The 20,778-nt window shown below is 42.1% G+C and overlaps 1 protein-coding gene across 1 annotated transcript in view; it reads right to left on the minus strand.

Moving 5' to 3' along the window:
• Positions 1-3,406: 3,406 nt before the first annotated feature.
• PPP6R3 (protein phosphatase 6 regulatory subunit 3) overlaps positions 3,407-20,778 on the minus strand; it is a 94,893-nt gene continuing 77,521 nt past the window's right edge. Inside the window, exons 12-16 of the mRNA XM_029912835.1 lie at positions 18,966-19,115; positions 18,131-18,195; positions 10,661-10,776; positions 9,125-9,210; positions 3,407-3,502 (exon numbers count right to left, since the gene is read on the minus strand). Of these exons, the coding sequence (XP_029768695.1) occupies positions 3,407-3,502; positions 9,125-9,210; positions 10,661-10,776; positions 18,131-18,195; positions 18,966-19,115 (513 nt within the window). The remainder of the gene's footprint in view (positions 3,503-9,124; positions 9,211-10,660; positions 10,777-18,130; positions 18,196-18,965; positions 19,116-20,778) is intronic.

The raw sequence follows: 20,778 nt of genomic DNA on the forward strand, positions 1-20,778 counted from the left end.
TGCTCTCTGCCAAAACAGTCACCATTCTCTACAGACTTTGCATGTTGAAGGGAGACTGCAAACTCATTGTTTTTAATGAAACTGAACCCAGGTTACCCTCAGGGAAGATAGCCACTCTCTGGACTGTATGGTTAGTCAGCTAAACAGGACGTGGGAATATGGGAAGCCAGAGATGGCCTAAAAAGGAGCAGGTGAGCAAGGTGCTGAGAAGGTAAGGTATAGAGGAATAGGTGATGGCAGAGGGAAAAAAAATACAGGGTTGGGTTGGGGACAGGAAATTATGGAGGAGCTTGGAGGAAGATAAAACAGGGCAGTGATGAGGAAGGAGAGGGATACAATGGCAGCTTTCCACACTCCTGGGATTGGGAGTGAATAAGGGGAACCTCCATACAAGCAGCCACTGGAGAAGCCTGCCTTTTTGCATGTGTTTCAGGTAGAATTTTGACTGAAACATTCACAAGTGCCAATCAATCCCTCAAGTCTTTTACAGTAAACAGCACTACGTTGGGCAAAACATATGGCTGGCCTAGTAATATTAGACCTTTGTTCTGTCCATATAAAGCATTATTGGGTTGTAGAAAGGCACTAAACACTTCCTCTGTAAAGTACTTTGATAGCTATGGTTGAAGAGAACTTATTACTGAATGCATGTGGATGAGAAGACATTCATAAAGGTGTTATGTTAATGATAAATGGAATGATGAAAGAACTAAATTAATGGTGAAAAGTCAATTAGATTTTTAAAATTCTACCAGTTTTCAAGTGAAATAAGTGCAGGCAGCAACTTCTGTTTTATCAAATATATACGTCATCCTAGTAACAGTATCTTTTAAAGCCTAATAGTCGAAAGAGCACGCTAGAGAAGCGTTCCAAGAGATAGTCAGCCAAGAGTCAGAACCTGCTGACATTTTGACAGGCCAAAGGCAAGTTTTGCAAAGTGGAAAATGAATGGAATCACTGATATACTTCTGCTTGTTGCCCTTAAAATAAAGGGATCTGCAGAAAGATTTACAGCATGAGACCCTTCTTGGGGGTACCATCTCTAGGGTTTGTCATGAACTTCCCTAAACAAAGCTCATCAAACAAGAGGGGGGGGGGTCAATTTTACCTTTAAAAATGCTACAAAAGATAGCAGAGCAGGCCTAACATCTTTATGGCATCATAAATTAAGTTAGAAGTCAGGTGTGAAAAGTTATGAAACATGTCTGAAGATTTACTTTATAAAAAGGAATGGATTTCTCCAGCCAATAAAGAAAAACATTTTGCCTGCACAGGCTGTACAAATACAGTTAAAAACGGTTGGCAAGTAAAAAAAAAAAGTCACCTAAGTGATTATAAGCATTAATTTCTTATCCAGGGCCCGTAAAGAAAATTTCCAAAAGATCCCTTTTGCCTGAGTCATCATGATCAAATCTACTTTAGGTGTTATCATCTAGGGCAGCCTGAGATTTTACTTAGGTCTTTGAAGATACATTTGGAGAGATTTCCATTAAAAGGAAAACATCACTTTTCATATTCAGTTATGCAGACTTGCATTTATTCCTTAACTGTGCCTACAGCAGCAACTTTCTGGAGATCTCATGATATTGCACAAGCGTCAGCACAGCTCCTCTGGTGTTAGCAATTGTAGGAGCATTAGTGTACACTGGTTGGTTGTCAGAATTTTTACCACTATGTCATCTAACGTTGCTCACAGCAGGTCCAGACAACACAATAGTAAAAATGCCAGCAGCTGGTCTACAGTATCACTCCCACTCTTACCAGCACTAGATTAGATGGAGTCTTAAATTTTGCCCAAAGAGCTCAATGTTTGTGATTACTTGTGTGTGCATTACAAATTCTTTCCTGTCGCATGCTTTGCAAATTGGGAGAACCAATTTCCAGTTATGAGGCAGCAGACTCTCCCCCTAATATTTAAAGTAAGGAAGGTCTTTCAAAAAAACTGTCCTGAGAATGAATTAATGAAAGTTTCTTTCAAAATGATAGAGTTTTAAAATTATTTCTGACGACTGAACTGACTGAGGCATTCCACTGATCAGAGATCAACAGAATGAAGACACTTCTGGACTGAGAATTCTTCATTAGAGAGAAATCGAACATTAGAATGGGACTTAGTAAGGAAGCTGAAGAAAAGAAAGCTGGAGGCTGCCTGTTTTAGTCTGGGCCTCAGTAAATCTGGCAAACAAAGCAAACCCACCTAAGAAAGGTTAATAGGTTCCCAGAAGATCAGAAGAGTGGAAGGAAAAGACTACCAGTGCGCTAGACATTACAGTGCCTCCACTTATTCCGGAAAACTGATCTGCTCTTCCTCACAATGGTGTCTCCAGTCTACTGTCTTTCACGTCATACTCAGTTTTCTACAGAAGACAATATCAAGGTACAGTTCTCTATTCTATTGTCAAGCCTCATGACAAACTCTGCTAAGACACTAAAAATATCGTGTTCCACCATTACCCCATATAGCATGCAACAGCAGTGGTCCATCTGCAGTTCTCTGTTGGATTAACTACCTAAACACATGCAGTTGCTGTGACAGTCTAGGCAGAGCTCACACTGAAGAACACAGTCAGAAGATGGTGCTTGAAGACTATGAAGGGTTTTCTAAAAGATTCCACGTTCCTACAGAAGCTGCTACCTTGCTGAAGACACCAACCCCATCAAATCTAGATTAGTGCAACTAAGATGCAATAAATCACTGAAATATCAGACATGAAAAAGTTAACTATAGTTTCTAAAATTAACAAAAACCTCAACCAAACTTTTGGAACAACTGCACTTTATATAAATGATAAAGGTATATAAACTTTAAGAACTACAGATTGTAGTACTTGGGTTGAGGCAGTTACAAACAGCTAATGGTACAAGCAGCAATTTAAATAACTTTTGTTTAGTAACTTGAATCTATAGCACCTTCAGGATTGGAGATCTAAATCAATGTACACTGTATTCAGATTTTGACAGCTTTCACTTTCCTCCAGTGCCAACAGAGGAATAAAGAAGACGTACATTGCAAATGGAATGATGCTAGTACGGAATAGCTGTCACCCTTTACCCATCAAAAATGGCAAAGTATTAAAAGTGCTTCCAAAAACTATTTTCTAAATGAAAGTGCTAACTCAAGTAGACCGCTATACAGTTAGTTGGTGCTCTGAAAAACACCACTCACTTGTGTGGCATTACCATATTAAATCCTGTAACACTGTCAATTAGCAAACTATAAATATGTATAGAACTTTAAACTGCACACTGCCTACATTTTTTTTTTATACACTTTCCAGTTTCATCACCGAATTCTCCAAATGGTGTTTTGCATCAAATGCAACCACCCATCCCCAAATACAAAAATCCCACAGAAAAGCTACTTTTACAAGGAAGGCACACCTGTGAACAACACTGTTAAATGAATTTAACTCACTTGCTGCAAAGAAGAATCCTGTGAAAAACCAGTTTCTTTAAAGTCAATTTCGTCATCGCTGGATGAATGAATGTGGCAGGTAGTAACCTAGACAAAAAAGTTTAGACACCTATTTAATTAAACAAAAGGCTTAGTGTAAATTAGAATTATTATGCAAGGTCATTAATTTCATCACAAAAATATGAACTAGAAGATTTTTAGCCCAGCAAACACACTATTTCAACTGTAAATGCATATATTTCATCCACTAACATTATATTTGCATGTCACCAGTCATTACATTAGTGTTTAACACCTTTGGTGAATAATTCCATCTTTAACATCTAGCAAAACTAACTCTAGAGTTCCTTCAGTAGATGCTACTTAATAGGTCCAAACCGGCCAAATAGGATAACACAGGAATAAAACTGTATCTTACCATTTAGATACAATATGAAATTATTCCGGTTAATAAGGAAGTTCTTCCATGAAAGTGAGCTTATTAACAATTCTACCAATTAAGTCTAGTAGTCATCCACTGTGAATCAAAACACTTTTTACCCAGTTACAGCACTATATAGCTGAGTAAGAACACTGTTTTTGAGGGTGGAAGCTGAATTTGCTTTCCTCTGAAGCACTGGCCACTGCTGGAGTCAGCCCGTCTTGCCTCACCAGTGTCCAATATAGCAATTGTTATGTGCCCATAAATCAGGAGACGATTTAACAAGGGGGAAAAAAAACAGATGTAAAAAAACCAAAAACCCACATTTTTACACTTACTCATCAGGGTCTTGATCCTCAGAAGTGCTGAGTGCCCACAACTCCTAATTAATTCTCAGAACCTGGTAACTTTACTAAGATCAGGCTTAGTAATGCTTTCTACGAAAACTAAAACACTGTATAGCGCAGTTGTTTTCAACCTGTGGTCTGCGGACCCGTGGGGGTCCACAGACTGTGTCTAAGGGGGAGAGCCAAAACTAGGCATTTTAGTGTCCGAGGTGAGCAAGCACATTTGCGCCCCCTGCCATTTTTCATTATTTTCCCACCCCATTTGTTCACCTCCATGATTTTGCACCCTGGGCAGCTATTCCGCTCTGGTTAAGGCCCTGCTAAGGGGTCCGCGAAAGGTGACTATGAAAATAAAGTTTCAGATCCAAGAAAAGGTGTTCCGTTTATCTGATCAAAGGTATGTGAATACCCCCACCTACAGGTCAAACCCCAGAAGTGTTGTCATTACTGGAGAAGCCCACAGTTTAGCGCCCTCTCTCACTCGGTGTCAAATGCCGTGCTGAGAACATGCAATGCTTATAGTTGAATTTTGAACAATCAGTTTTCAGTCTATGATTTTTACAGTAGGAGCCAACAGACCACAGGTTGAACTTCCAAAGGGGTCCAGCACCTCCATTCAAACTTTTTTTAAGGGTCAGCAAATGAAAAAAGGTTGAAAAACACTGGCATAGAGAAAAGGGACCAATTCTTTTATTTGTTATTTTGAAACAAATTATCCACTTTCTAAAATAAATATGACAGCCTAAAAAAGATTACCTTTAACATTCAATTCATGCATAACAACAAATCAGTTTCACCCCCTAAAAACTACCCATAATCTGAGATCAAAGAAAGAATTATAGAAGTGTAAAAATAAAACAGCAAGACTTTTCTATGCAATGTTTTTGAATTCACGGCCTCACAGGGGAATGGAATACTACTTGTTTTAAACAACTTAAGTAACCAAATGAATCTTTGGAACAATTCAACAGTAAACTGCAAATTACTTATAAATTATAGTGTGGATTGTGCATATAGCATATTTTTCACTTGAAAAATTGTTTTAGGCCTCAATTAGGCATTATAATATGGAACTGAGTAAATCATGTCATCTGATCTTGCTTTCTAGTCTACCAAAACCATCTGTTCAGGATTAAACACAATCCCAATCACTTTTGTTCAACTTCAGGTTTCTTAAATTCTAACTAGTAAATCTGTAAATAACAGGTAACTAAAACACAAATAAAATCAAACCAAAGTAAACACTTGAGGATTTAAGTCAAAATTCCAGCTAACTGAATGAGCTTGAAACCAAATTTAGGCATAGCTGCAAGAAAAACACTTCAGGATTCTTATCAAGCTCTTCATTTAACACAGACAGTAGGCTCAAGTACTAGATTAAAAGACCAGTATCTGAACTCTTTCTCTAGTAGTTATCAAAGACAATAGCAAAACAGTTTTTACAGTTTAAGAAAAATTAGAAGCTACTAGTGTTGTTTACAAGTACCCATTGTGTATTCACTACCAGTTCTAATGTCTTTCTTCTTGAGATTTTTCATGTCTCATGAATGGAGCAATTTACCATTAGGATACACAAATTAATCTTTAAATGCATAGCTTTTCTCCATAGAAATCTAGTATATTAACCAATTTATTGAGCTAAAAAAAGTCAGTATGGCCTACTAACAATCACTATCATCATAAGACTAGGCTTGGAAGGATTATTTTTTTTCTTTTTTTTAAATCAGTAAATGTCAGTAAACTGCAATTTCATCATACACAAACAAACCAATGAACAAATTTCTATTAATAAACAAAATTTACAGATAGGCAAATTAAGAAAAATGCTGCTGAGAATTTGGAGCTGAATTTAAGGACATTTATGTTTTATATTTAGACATGTGATGGTGATAATTTGTGTTTTAACGGTTACGAAGTTTCATCTTTTTGAAGCTCAGTATTTTTCATTCAATTGTCTGATCTCCCCTTGTCCAACCCTTCCATAATTTACCAAAACTGTGAAAATTTAAAGAGAGAATTGGAAAAGAATGCTTAAAACCCATCATTTTGCACAACTGTGAAAACTGAAATTGATAAAAAAATTAGAAAAGCTTAAAAATATAGACCTTATCCACTACACTGGGGGGAGAGGTAGATATGCTGGAGAGTAGGGATAGGGTCCAGAGTGACTTAGACAAATTGGAGGATTGGGCCAAAAGAAATTTGATGATGTTCAACAAGGACAAGTGCAGATCCAGCACTTAGGAAGGAAGAATCCCATGCACTGCTACAGGCTGGGGACCAACTGGCTAAGCGGCAGTTCTGCAGAAAAGGACCTGGGGATTACAGTGGATGAGAAGCTGGATGTGAGTCAACAGTGTGCCCTTGTTGCCAAAAAGGCTAACGGCATATTGGGCTACGTTAGTAGGAGCATTGCCAGCAGATCGAGGGAAGTGATTATTCCCCTCTATTCGGCACTGGTGAGGCCACATCTGGAGTACTGTGTCCAGTTTTCGGCCCCCCACTACAGAAAAGGTGTGGATATATTGGAGAGTCCAGCAGAGCACAATGAAAATGATTAGGGGGCTGGGGCACATGACTTACGAGGAGAGGCTGAGGGACCTGGGCTTATTTAGTCTGCAGAAGAAAAGAGTGAGGGGGGATTTGATAGCAGCCTTCAACTACCTGAAGGGGAGGTTCCAAACAGGATGAACTAAGGCTGTTCTCAGTGGTGGCAGATGACAGAACAAGGAGCAATGGTTTCAAGTTGAAGTGGGGAAAGTCTAGGTTGGATATTAGGCAAAACTATTTCACTAGGAGGGTGGTGAAGCACTGGAATAGGTTACGTAGGGAGGTGGTGGAATCTCCTTAGAGGTTTTTAAGGCCCGGCTTGACAAAGCCCTGGCTGGGATGATTTAGTTGCTTTGAGCAACAGGGGGTTGGACTAGATGACTTCCTGATGTCTCTTCCAACCCTAATCTTCTAGGATTCTATGATACTATGATTCTAAAATTATTTTTAAAAAGTCAAATTAAATAAACCAGCCTAAATAAGACATGAGTGAATCACTACAACTGCAGAAACACTAAGTTACTCACTGTAGCCAATTTCCGACTTATGCTGTATCAGACGAGAGAGGCTGGGTTCACTTTCCTTAACTAGTTAAGATTTTCAAAATAAGAATTGTGTTAAAGGCCCCGAAGTAATAATGTAAGAAAGGCTTTTTATTTTTGATGGAAGGGATACCATAATCATGAAAAATTGGAGATCTTTACGATGATTAGTTATTTCAATGAAATTCCAACAGCAAACTTGCTTAAAAGTGCTATTTTAATTAGAGTTTATGTCAGACCAGTTAGTGTACCTGAGAGATCAGACCCCCATTTGTGAGAGACTTGCAGTTGTCAGACTCAAGGGGATCTACTACAGAAGAGCTAGGAGTCTTGCAGTTAATTCAAGAAACTTAAACTGAACATGAGACAGTTCAGCATTAAACTTTGCTGGCCCCACTTTGACTGGAATTCTGTTGGATATACAGTTTTAAAAGGAATGGGGCATATCTATATCAAAGAAAGTTAATAATCCAATATTCAACCTGGCTTAAAAATTTAGACTGACCTAGAGAAAACTTGTAAGAAAACCTGCTGGAGGCTCTGACCGCACAACACTAGTAATCTATATTTTGGATTAATGTTTCTCAGATTAGGTTATTATTAATCATGGCAGGTTGTTTTACCCCAGGATCAAGAAAAAGCTTTTCTCAAACAAAGAAATTTAATGGTTCCACACATTTACCTAAACCATGCAACATTTCTAAATGTCAGGAGGCTATCAAGGTAAGTTGGATCAGAATCACACTGCAGACCTGGCCGTTTCCAATAAGGCTATAGATCCAAAAAAATCATGTTTCTTCCCCAGTAGGATGCATTGTTTTCTTGAATAAATATCCAATGCAGTTCTGACTAGTATCCATTACAGATATCAGAAAACCCCATGAATTCATTGTTTTTATGCCTTTGTTAGGCAACTCTAGGGTTCTGAATTATTTTTATTTCACACATGGCCTTCTGCTGCGAATCTTGCATTGCTGTACTCTCACGTGAAAATTTTAATAAATTAAGAACAGATTTAACAATCTTTATTCATTTTTTGGTCCAAATTAGTGATGTATAATTGCCACTTAGTGAACCCACAAATAAACCAGTGATTCTTGGAGAAATTAAAAAAAACAAAACACAATTATAATGAGGCCCAAGTAGGCAACCACCTCAGTTTTAAAAAAAAAAAAAAAAAAATCAAGTTTGTCCTACTTTGAATTGAGGGACCTGACTGCTGATACATTGACACTTGACTTTAAATATAACAAACAGAAAATGCTGCCTCTGTTTAAGACTATTTCTGTACCTCACAATTAGATGTGTTTAGCCTTTAAAAGGCCAATGTAATCTCTGAATCACTCAGTGCAGAACAAAATAGTCATGACAGGACTGTAATCAAGGCAAAATTATATTTCTTCATTAAAAGTGAGGTAGGTATTTGTGTGCATCATTCAATGATGCAGGAAGCAGTTTCACTTTAACTGTATGTAGGCTTGCTTACATACTGTATATGAAAAACCCCAGCTTCAGCAATTTTAGTCTCAATTCTTCAAGCAGTTTTGGACTTGCAAAGTAACATCTTCCTGTTGCGTGGTACTTTAAGAGTGAGGTGCAATACAATATGAGCCCAACTCCAAACACCCTTGCAAAACCATATTAAAGTGCCAATAAGGCAGCCATATTTGCAAAGGAAACAGGGAGGTGCCAATTCCACAGTGCAGCTACTGGAGAGGTTTGCTGACATTCTGTGAGAAGCATGATGGCTGAAAAGACTGCACTGCAACTGTATCCCTGACACATGGGAAGGGAAAAGGATGTCCTTATAACAGCAGTAACTTTTCAAACTTCATCTTACAAAACCTACTAGATCCACTGTGTTCCTTTTGTTAGTTTCTCCTAAGGAGTTTGTACAGAAGGTCTCCCATCGCTCCCTGACATCATCTGGAAGCTCTAGAGTAAAATGGAGGGAAAAAGTTTTAGTACCAATATCACTCAAGGCAGTTAGTTTTCACTCTCTTCTCAGCTCCCAAAATTAAACTTGCAAAAATCACTGCAGAACATGTTATGCTATACATACAATTGAAAATTTTCTCAGGCACTGTTTATTCTAACAAGGTGTGGTTTTCAGGCAGACATCTCCAGTCTATTAGATGACAATCTCAATGGCTCACCGGTGCAGTAAGCCTGTAACTGTACATGAGTATAAGGAATGTGGGAGTAACCTCGAGCACGTGAGGACTTGGGAAAGATCAACACTGCAAGAAGGAACACAAGGGATAGCTGAGACTGAGAAGGCCTATGCTGGAGAGTAATTATTCTAGAAGTACTTGTGTAAATAAGCCATTCTCCAGAAGAAGATACTTGATTCAGTGTAGTTTTCATTAGGGCAGGCCACCAGTGTTCCCTCTAATTTTTCCGCACATGTGCAGAATTAATTTTGTTATGTGCACCAGTATGGAGGAGATGTGTGACATATCACCTTCATATTGGTGCACATAAAATTAATGTGGTAGGGGTGGGGCCAAGGGGTTTGGAGTGTGGGAGGGGACTCAGGGCTGGGACAATGGGTTGAGGTGCAGGGGTGTGAGGGCTCCAGCTGGGGGGTGTGGGCTCTGGGGTGGGGTTGGAGATGAGGGGCTCAGGGCTGGGGGGGTGTGTGTGTGAGGGCTCCGGGGTGGGGCCGGGGATGAGGCGTTTGGGGTGCAGGGTGCCCCAGGGCTATGGCAGGGAGTGAGGATCCCTCCCAGCTCTCTCTCTCTCTCTCGCTCTCCACAGCAGCATCTGGGCTGGGAAGGGAAAGGCACCTCTCCCCGCCGCAGCAGCTCCGGGACTGGGGCCGTGGGATAGGTCCCTCTCCCCCACCCACGGCAGGTCGAGGGGTGGGCTGGGGCCAGGAGATTGGCACCTATCCTCTGGCTGTGGCAGTTGCGGGGGAGGGGTCAGACTAGGTGGGGGCCAGGAGAGGAGCACCTGTCCCCCGGCCACGGCAGGTCCAGGCCAGAGCTGGGTTCCGGTTGGGGGAGGAGCACCTGTTCCCCGGCTGCAGCAGGTTCGCCGGGGCTGGGTTTCCTAAGCCCCTGCGCAGTGCTTAATAGGCTGCTGCGTGGCCACGCAGCTCACAGGGAATTTAGCAGGCAACCCCCACTCACATTTATTTTAAGAAGCCAGGGCACTGTTTCCCTAAGTTTGGGGAGAGCAAGTCATATATTTAAGAGTATCCTAATTTAATAGGTTACCCGAACTTACACAAACAGTAAACCGTTTCTTTCCAAAAGCTGTTTGTCCAAGGGAAAGAAGCAAAGCCCCTATTAAAAGCTGCCTTTTAAATACCTAGCATGATTTAATTCTACAAATCCAACTAACAGAATGGTGAAACAAACCTGCAGAAGTTTAGTGTTACCTTTAATAAGCTGTTGTACTAGTGCGCTGTTTGGCCCCTTATCAGTACTGTGCACAATACAGTTAGCTATCCTTGTTAAATGACCCATATAACCATGCCGCCTTCCTCCTTCAGCCCTGAAAAAGAGAAGTTCAAATGTTCATCTTCCCAAATAGCTGGCTGTTGAAGTATTTTGTAGTTATGGAATGCTAAGCCTATAAATCCAAGGAAGCAACACAAAAAGTTAGACGAGTCAAGCGAGAAAGCAAAGTACTTTAAATACTCATAAGGAGAATGAGTAATGTATACTTCAAACCAAAACGTTTTTGGGCTGCTAAAATATGTTTTTTGGGCTCCCTCTCTGAACTGTTTCTAAAATGCATAAAGCTATCCATAAAGAAAGAGAAGCATGTTTAGTCATCAAGTTATTCTCCTGCTTCTACATAGTTTTGAGGGAAGTTAGTATGGTCAGAATAAGAGCGAAAATCCATTTAATATTAGATCTAATTTGCCAACAGGTTTGGAGAACCTACCTCACATAGGATGTTCAGACACCTTTCCTGAAAACTAATACTTTTCACTTAATACTTCAAAATATTCCAGAAAGGGAGTTTTGAGTCTCTAACAGTGCTAAGACAATTCACTAATCCAGGCTACAATAAAATATTCCCAGATTTTGTAAATTCTGTCTCAGGGCTAGCCTAACACAAGGGCTAACAAACTTCTACGTACTAGATTAGTTGGGACTGTAGTTTGAGAATGGCATTCAGGACATTACTAGAAATTCCTAGGTCTTTGTCCAAAGTGTTCCGCTGCCAAAGCTAACGTGCCTGACAAGGAACTGGAAATAGCAGCTCCCAGAATGACACCTTGCAGGGCTGAAGGATAACAGTTAAGACTAGCCAGAGCTGGCCTAGCCTTGAGAAACTGAAAGTTAGACAAAACATCTAGATCTGAGCTGCACTGCCAAACACCAGCAGCTGGTTGCAGGACAGGGATATCTGTCCTCAGCCTGGACATATTGGCTGCATTTGAGGAAAAGCGAGATTGGGTTAAGGAACCACTTGCCCAGTTGGGCAGGCAGGAATCCAGTCTGCTATTCAAATGAGCTTCTCAGTTATAAAAGCAATTAGATGGGCAGCTCAGGAGAAAGAAAACTTACAAGCCATATCTTGCACAAAGAGCTTGTCTATATAGGGACACTAAGGAAAATTAATCCAAATTAACTAAAGGTGTTAAAGTGGATTAGTTAAAATGCATTAAACCTGTGTGGAAACTGATGCAGAATTAAAGTGACCTTAATTAGGTTTTGTTTAATGAATTAAAGACTTGTCTACACTGTGCCACAATGCACACTCTGGAGGTGTGAAAAGCAGAGTACACCAAAACGTTATGCTCTAACTGCCCCCACATGGATGCTGCTGGCACAAACTAAAAGATGCGTAATTCACATTAACATAGCCCTGTTTGAAAGACTGCATTAAACCCCTGTGTGGAGACATTCGGAACTGAAGTGGCCTTAATTCAATATAGCTTAATGCAGGGGTTCTCAAACTGTGGGTTGCGACCCCAAAGTGGGTCTCAACCTCATTTTAATATTAGACACCTTATTAAGAGTTACACTTTTATCAAAGTCTCTTAACTGATGCCCTTTCTTGATGTGAATCAAACCTGATTATAGTGAATATTTCACCACCCCAACCCACAATAAGAACCAAGACAAGATGTTCTCATGAGTCTTTTAGCTACAATTCAATCCAATTTAAAACTCATTTGGTCTTGCTTTTAAAGTTAATTGATTAAAGCATTGAGATCCACATGGAGTGTTGTCAGTTACTGTATTTAGAGAGGCAAGACAAGCCCATCAATGGAGAAACACAGCCATCAAGCAGAACCTCCTTGAGCATTGTGAAAGCAGAGAAGATATTTAAGCATGGCAAGCTTAAGCACTGACATACACTGTGCACACACTTACAGCCAAGTGTGGTGTTCTTACAGACTTAATCTGTACAACATTTACTCCTGGGGGAATACTGCACATGCAAAGAATTTATGTCCCCTGCAGATTTCTTTGCTTCCCTGCAGAAAAAGGACTTTCTGATGGGGAAGCAAAGGGAAGCCACAGGAGCGGTCAAGCAACCCTTCCTAGCAGTATGTTTTGGGTGCCAAGGGCTGCCGGCAGAGAGGTAAATCACTGAGGGGCAGGAGGTGGATCTAAGGAAGACCCAGATGGTGGCTCCTAACGTGTGCAGGCTCAACTGCTAGTCCGGGCTGGGCTAGGGAGGACGGGACTTCCTCTTCCCCTGGACGGCATTCGCGGCTAGGTCAGACCCACCCACAAATTTCTCCCCCAGCTGCAGAAAGCTCTGCAAACTCGCACACCCTCTCCCTCTGCTTCCTGCACCCATCGCTCCTCAGCTGCAGGGGGAAGGATCTCTGTACAAGGAGCTGCTCCTGCATCTGCCCAACCCCTGTGCATCCAGACGCCCTCATACCCAGACCCTCCTGCCGAACCTAACCCTCCAACCCCTGCATTCAGAACCCTCCTGATGAGCCCTGAGCCACCCACACTCAGATCTCCACCCTACCAAGCCCCAAGCAGTTGCACCTCAATACCCACCCCACTGAGCCCCACTCCCCCAGCATCTGGACCTCCCCACCCCACTGAGCCTCCCACACCCAGAGCCCGCTGAGCCTCAACCACCTTCACCTGGACCCCCTGCAGAGTCCCATTACTACTGCACCAAGAACCCCCCCCAACAAGCCCCTCTGCATTCAGATCCCCTCCACACCCGGATACCCGACTGAGCACAGAGGGGCGGGGCTCTGGGGTGTTTCTGGGGCAGGCCCCGTCCTTGCACTGTGTCAGGATTGGGTGCAGCCTCACTGCTGAGTCTGTCTGGGATGGGGGTGGAGGGAGCTGCACAGTGATCTCTCACTTCTGTGCAACCAGTGGCCTGTGCTCCCCAGTGCCATGCTGGAGCCTCCACATTTATTTGACAAATAACATTTAAAGAATTTTGCAGCATTTTAAAATATTGTGTACAGAATTTTAATTTTTTTGGTGCAGAATTTTTAATATTTTGGCACAGAATGCCCTCAGGCGTAAACATTGTTCGGCTCATTGTTTTACCTCTCCCTTTCTATCTGGTGCTCTATAAATCCTACATGAGTGATTGCTCAGGGTTTAGGGTTTTTTTTATTTAATTTATTTATTTTTTGGTAATGAATTAAGGAGACTGAAGGCCTGAAGTGAGTGACTGCTTTTGTTTATTTAATTACCATTTCCTCCCTCTCCCTCATTCCTACAGTACACCTATCAGCCTAAAACATGTATAAATTAGCATAACAGATGACTTGTTATCCTTATAACTGTCCATATATGAGGCAGAGAAATGACTGGCAGTTTCTCTCCCCATTTAAATCATGGTCTATTTTGGCGGTTGGAGGTACTACTTCCTATTGTGGGTTTGGAAGTATTTGGATATCACGGGCATGGTATGAAAACCTATCTAATAGCTGGTCTCTTTCATTTCTGTCTATACCAAGAAGAGAAGCAGACTCCACAAGACCAGAGCATTTGGCCAGGAATAAAAACAGTGAAAGGAGGAAGAATATGTATTCAACATCAAAAAATGAGAGACTATGTTCTATTATAAAGACAAAAAGATTGTAGAAGTTAAAGAACCAAGCCAAGAACAGCCCCTCAGTAATTTTGCTTTATAGTGCATCCCCTCCCCCAAAACAACTCTCGTGAAGTTTAGATTGTAAGCGCTTGAAGGTCCTTGTCTAAAGTGTCGGGCATAATTTTTGGTGCTATATAAATAGTGTGTAATATTAATTAATTGGTGTCCTGTCACAGGAATGCAAGTCTCATATTAGGCTCCCAATTTTAATAATCCTTAGAAAAAAAACTTACTGAAGAACAAAACAACTGGGATTTCTTTCGTTACATTTACTACAGTGTGCAATAAGAGTTAAAGATGGGCCTACATATTTCTTACGAGTCACTTCCATGCGTTCACAATACATTCTCAGTTCTTTACTGTAGTAGGTTACCAGCCACAGCTATCAAGCTGCTTTACAAGAAAAAGTCAGAGAACTGGCCTGTGTGCTAAATACTGGTTCATCTTTGAGAAAGTCTGCACATCTTTTAATGGGAGCTTGAGGTTAGTAGATCTGTAGGGAGTCATTTTCCATACTACTTCCTCATGAGAGTTCAGTGTCAACACTGTCAAACAAAGCACACCAAGATCTTTGCAGAATGAAAAGTTACTTAGCTTATACAGTAACTGAGTTCTTCAAAATATGGGTCTGATTTAGATGGAACTCAGAGATTACATCAAAAATTCACCTCCAAAGTAGTCTCAGCGAAATTTTGTCTGTGGAAGAAAGTGTAAGGCAGATCAGCCAGGAGGGCCCCCAGCTTACCTACTCCTCTGGCTGAGGTGATATCAACCAGAAAGGTAACCTTCATCGACAGATGAACATGATGCCAAGGGTTCACACAGTCTTTGTTAATGCTGACAGGACTAGACTGAGGTCCCAGTCAAGGTAGGTTTTGTTATCAGAGGTTCTAACACCAACACTATCTTTTAAAAAACATTCTTCACCCCTCTGGTTGTTCTCCAGAGGGTGACAGGTCTTGATAAGTGCTAAGTGCATCCACATAGAGCTAAGAGATACTTCCAAAGTCTTTCAGGAGAAAAGGTAGTTCAAAATGTCAGGGATGTTGTCATCTTTCGGAGTTATTAGACAGTGTTGGTGCCAATCCGAAAACTCCTTTCCACTTTTCTCTGTAGCACTTGTATGGAATCCTTCCTACTGTTAAGGCCAGATTGTAGTGCTTCTGAACATGCCTTTTCTAGGTTTGTTGCCCATCCAAATACCAGGCTATCAGGTGGAGGGATGCTGGAGTGGGATGTCTGATCTTGCCTCTGTCCTTGGTCAACAGGTCTGGGAAGAGCTGAATATGGATGCATGGGCATGCTGATATCTGGTGAATGCTGGGAAACCAGAATTGTCTGGGCCATCTGGGAGCAAATCAACATCGATACTCCCTGTTGCTTCACATTCCTCAGAACCTGAGGTAAAAGTGGAACATGTGGAAAGGTCTGTCAGTTGTCCTCCTCAGTTGGTCTTTAAATTGTCTGTAGTCAACAGGTGGTAATGATGAGGTTGGTGCAACCACCTCGCCTGCGCTTGAAGATTCCAACCCCGTTTGAGCTGGTGGTTCCCTCCTCTTCCCTCCATTAGTTTTTGAGGTTCAGGATCTTCTCTGCAAAGGGAGGGCTGTCTGGATTCCCTGTGGTACTGTAAGAATTCAGGATGTCGCATGTATGGATTCCAGTAAGGCTAATGTGAGGAGACAAAAGGGAACTGGGGTGGTCTCCATGGAGTAGGGTACCATTAGTTCTGAGGTGCACAATCGCTCTTATGAGATACAGACTATGCCCAAGATACTCTGGATCCTCTGTCTGGATTGACCCCTTGTCTCAGTGATGGCACTTGCCCCCTAACACTCAACTCATCAGATAAAGGTAGCAGATTCAAAATCCATGGGCAGTGCCGTTGATCCTTGGATCCTTACCCCCCATCTGGTAGATGGTATCAGTGAGCGACACTCCCTTTCCTGCATGCCCTGGACCAATGGTGCGGAGATGTCCCTGCTCAGGATCTGTTCTGACAGGAGTGGGGATTCCAGGTTAGTGAAGATGGCCATTTCCTCTGGGCAGCATACCTAGCCCTAGACTCAAGGGAGTGGGATGGGCTCCCTTCTTTTCATGGCGCCGCCAGCATCAGTCTCATTGCAGTCTTTGGTACCAATGACTCATTACAATTGCGTGTCTGTGTAGGAGGTACCCACTTTTGTTTTTCTCTTGCCCATACCAGGGATTGCCCCACCCCTACACATAGTGCTGGTTTCAGAGTGCTTTTGTCCATCAGAGCTGGGAGAATGGTAGCATTCTCCTTGTGAGATCCTAACACTCCTGTACCAGGGCATGGCCTCTCACTCAACTTGAAAGTGGTTGGAGAACAGGTCCTCTTTTTGGATGAGAGCCTGGAGGAATCCTTCGCTCTACTCCTGTGAACCCCAGATCTGGAGGTCACAGTGCCAGGGATGGCACTTCTCAGTACCTCTTCCTGATGTACAGGAGGGTCTGATGGACCAGAGTTGGACCAAGGGCTCACACCAGGATCCGTTAGGAATTTCAAAACCCTATACTTATTGGACCAACAGGTTCAGTCTGGGAAGGATCAACATTGCCAGGGGAAGAAAAGTGCAAGGAATTGAAATCAGAAACTTAAAGGCCAACAGAAGCTCTAGTCCAAGTGTCAGTGTGCTTCCTTGCCCACAGGGCCGGCGTCAGGCACCAGCTTAACAAGCAGGTGCTTGGGGCGGCACATGCGGCAATTTGGGGGCGGTAGGTCCCTCACTCCCTCTAGGAGCGAAGGACCTGCCGCCGAACTGCCACCGCCGCCGGTCGCGGCGTTTTTTTTTTTTTTTTTTTTTTGGGCGCTTGGGGCCGCAGAAATGCTGGAGTCGGCCCTGCTTGCCCAAGTTATTTTACCAGCTTAACTTGCATTTTTATTCATGTACAAAAGATAATTACACCTCACACCTACTGAAAAAAGGAGAAAAGCATGTTCAACATATTCCATGTTTGTTTATGCCTCTTGTAAAATTTGTTTTAAGGTGAGGTGGGGAAGAACACATTACAGTAAAAGCTGTGTTATCCAGCACTTTACCAACTGGAAAGCTCTATAAACCAGCATTTCTGATCTTCATTGAAAGTCTGATTTATAGTCGGGTTGGCACGAGGCCGGCAAGCTCCCTACCTGACACCGCGTGGCTCCCCGGAAGGGGCGACATGTCCCTGCTGTTCCTAGGTGGAGGAACGGCCACGAGGGGTTCGGAGTGTGGGAGAGGTTGCGTGGCTCGGGCTGTGGGAGGGGGCTCAGGGCAGGGGGTTGGGGAGTCAGAGGGCGGTGCTCACTTTGTTGCCACTTGCAGGGAGCCGCCCATGTCCCTGTCGCTCCTAGACAGAGGCTAGGCAGCTCTGTGCACTGCCTCCGCCCCACCCTGAGCACTGGCTCCGCAGCTCCCATTGGTCGGGAAATGCGGCCAATTGGAGCTGCGGGGGCAGTGCCTGCAGGCAGAGGCACGCCTCTTCCTAGGAGCGGAAGGGATGTCACCGCTTGTGGGGAGCTGCCAGAGGTGAGCGCCGCCCCGATCCAGCAGCCCACACCCCCTCCTGCCCCCCAACCTCCAGCTCTGAGCCCCCTCCCGCACCCAAACAAACACTCTCCCTCTTAATTAACTGGAATTTTTGACTTACCAACACCCCCTCCTCATTCCCCCAACATGCTGGATAACAAAGCTTTTACTGTAGTAGACTCAATTCTAAACTGATCACGCACTCGTATGTTACATCAAATCTAATGTAGCACTTCAATTTCTGGGAAAGGAGTAAAGGCTTTGTTACTCACTGTTTCTTCTCATTCATTTCCCATGCTTCAAGTACTCGTTCCACTAATTGGCACTTAAGAAAAAGCTATTAAAAAAAAGTGTTTGCTTAGTGTTTCTAGAAGCTTAAGTATAAAGTATCATATATTAAGATAATTTCAAATAGAAGTAGCAATTAGTTTCAGGCAGAAAACTATTAGATCACATAATGTGTTTTTATGTTCACAAAACAAAACTCAAAGTGCATTAAGCCCTTTTCACTATATTAAAGACAAAAATTCTTGAGATCAGCACCCTACAACTCCTATTTAGGCACCTAAGTGAGTGTTCAGGTCCCTTTGTTCTCAACACAATCTGCTGAGTACGGAAATTTTTTGAAAATCTGTCCCTAAGTGAACTATGAGCTATATTCAGAAAATTTATTTTCATGAATGACAAAATTAATAGTCCAGAACGTCCAGATTACCCTAACTTTGGGTCCCAAATCATACAACGTTTACAAGACTCCCAGCAAACCAGAAAGGATTCTCTTCAGAGCTAGTCAAATCTACTCTTAAGTTAAAGGGATTCCTCTTCAGACAGACCCAAGACACTAGTTGTCCCACACAACAGTCTCATCCTAGGGATGGATGAGCTACTGCTGCAGCCCTCCCAGCTCCTAGCAGGCTGGAGAGCAATCTACCATGCATCAACAAAACCATGCCTTCAACATGGGTAGTGAACTGTCACTAAATCTTTTTTTTTATTCCATGCCTCTATTTAATAAGACACGGTTTTATTTCCACTAGAAAGAGAAACAGCTACAATAGTTAAGAACAAGGCTTACAATGTCAAAATGTCCACAAAAGCACAACTTACATGTTTCAGTAAGAGACTGTCCCCAATGGAGTCCTGATCTGTAATTGTGCCATTTTCTGTGCTCTCAAGGGGACTTGCAAGAATCAATGCAATACAGATTTCTACTTGAGTATGCAAGAAGTTATTCCATGTGTATTTAAAGAACATATCCTGCAAGACAAATTCAAAAGGATTTGATTACACATACTGGGTTTTTTTCACTGAACACAACAAGCAGCAGTGTAGTTCTAGAAAGTCAGACAGTAACTGGCAATCTCTTAAATATTTTAAAATTTCGTATATGGCTTAGATAGCAATTTATTGTTTTAGAAACACATTTGGCACCTAAATAGCAATTTTACAACCCATAGTTGCCATATGATGTAGATCAGTACTGGTCAATTTATAGATAGGGAAATAGAGGGACAAGAGTTGAGTCAGAAAGACAACCCAGATGTCCATACTTCCAATCCTACCCTTCATTCCCTACAATACTTTAATATTTTTATGTTCAAGTACTGGCTACACAAAGGCACATAGTGAAAAAATATACATTTAAATGTTAATTTTTCGATCTCTCTGATTTAGATCAATTATGTTTCTTATATGGAAACAAGAAATTCGGCAACTGTCACTGGCAACATTCAGAATTATGAGAGAGTTCTTAGAAATACTCAATGATCTGAGATTTTTTAATAAAATTTAGCAATGCCATTATGTGTGACAGACATGGCAACTTCCTGTAATATACCTGAAAAACATTATTTAATTAAAATTAAGTAACTTGGAGTCCCAAAGGTACTCAGACTTTAAGGCCAGAAGGGACCATCATGATCATCTAGTCTGATCTCCGGCATACTGCAGACCACAGAACCTCACCCACCCGCTCCGGTAATAGACCCCTACCTCTGGCTGAGTTACTGAAGTCTTCAAATCATGATTTAAAGACTTGAAGTTACAGAGAATCCACTATTTACATTATTTTAAATCTACAAGCAACCTGTGGCCCATGACGCAGAGGAAGACAAAACACCCCCAGGGTCTACCAATCGACCCAGGACAAAATTCCTTCTCGACCCCAAATATGGCGATCAGTTAGACCCTGAGTATGTGGGTAAGACCCACCAGACACCCACCTGGGAAAGAAATCTCTGTAGTAACTCAGAGCCCTCCCCGTCTAGTATCCCATCACCAGCCATTGGAGATGTTTGTTACTAGCAGTCACAGATCGGCTACATGCCATTGTAGGCAGTCTCATCATACCATCCCCTCCATAAATGTATCAAGCTCAGTCTGGACATCAGTCAGTTTTTTTGCCCCCACTACTCCCCTTGGAAGGCTGCTCCAGAACTTTACTTCTCTGACAGTTAGAAACCTTGGTCTAATTTCAAGCCTAAACTTGTTGATGGCCAGTTTATATCCATTTTTGTCAGGTCCACACTGGCGCTTAGCTTAAATAACTCCTCTCCCTCCCTGGTGTTTATCCCTCTGAAGTATATATAGAGAGCAATCATATCTCCCCTCAGCCAAGCTTGTTGAGGCTCCTCTCATGAGGTAGGTTTTCCATTCCTCAGATCATCCTACTAGCCCTTCTCTGCACCTGTTCCAGTTTGAATTCATCTTTCTTAAACACGGGAGACCAAAATTGCACACAGTATTCCGGATGAGGTCTCACCAATGCTTTGTATAATGGTATTAACACTTCCCTGTGTCTACTGGAAATACCTCGCCTGATGGATCCTAGGACTGCATTACTTTTTCACGGCTGCAGCTCATTGGTGGCTCACAGTCATCGTAAGAACATAAAAGCAGCCATATTGGGTCAGAGCAATGG

The sequence above is a fragment of the Terrapene carolina genome, unplaced genomic scaffold (assembly GCF_002925995.2).
Source record: "Terrapene carolina triunguis isolate 2854851 unplaced genomic scaffold, T_m_triunguis-2.0 Scaffold250, whole genome shotgun sequence".
Lineage (NCBI taxonomy): Eukaryota > Metazoa > Chordata > Testudines > Emydidae > Terrapene > Terrapene triunguis.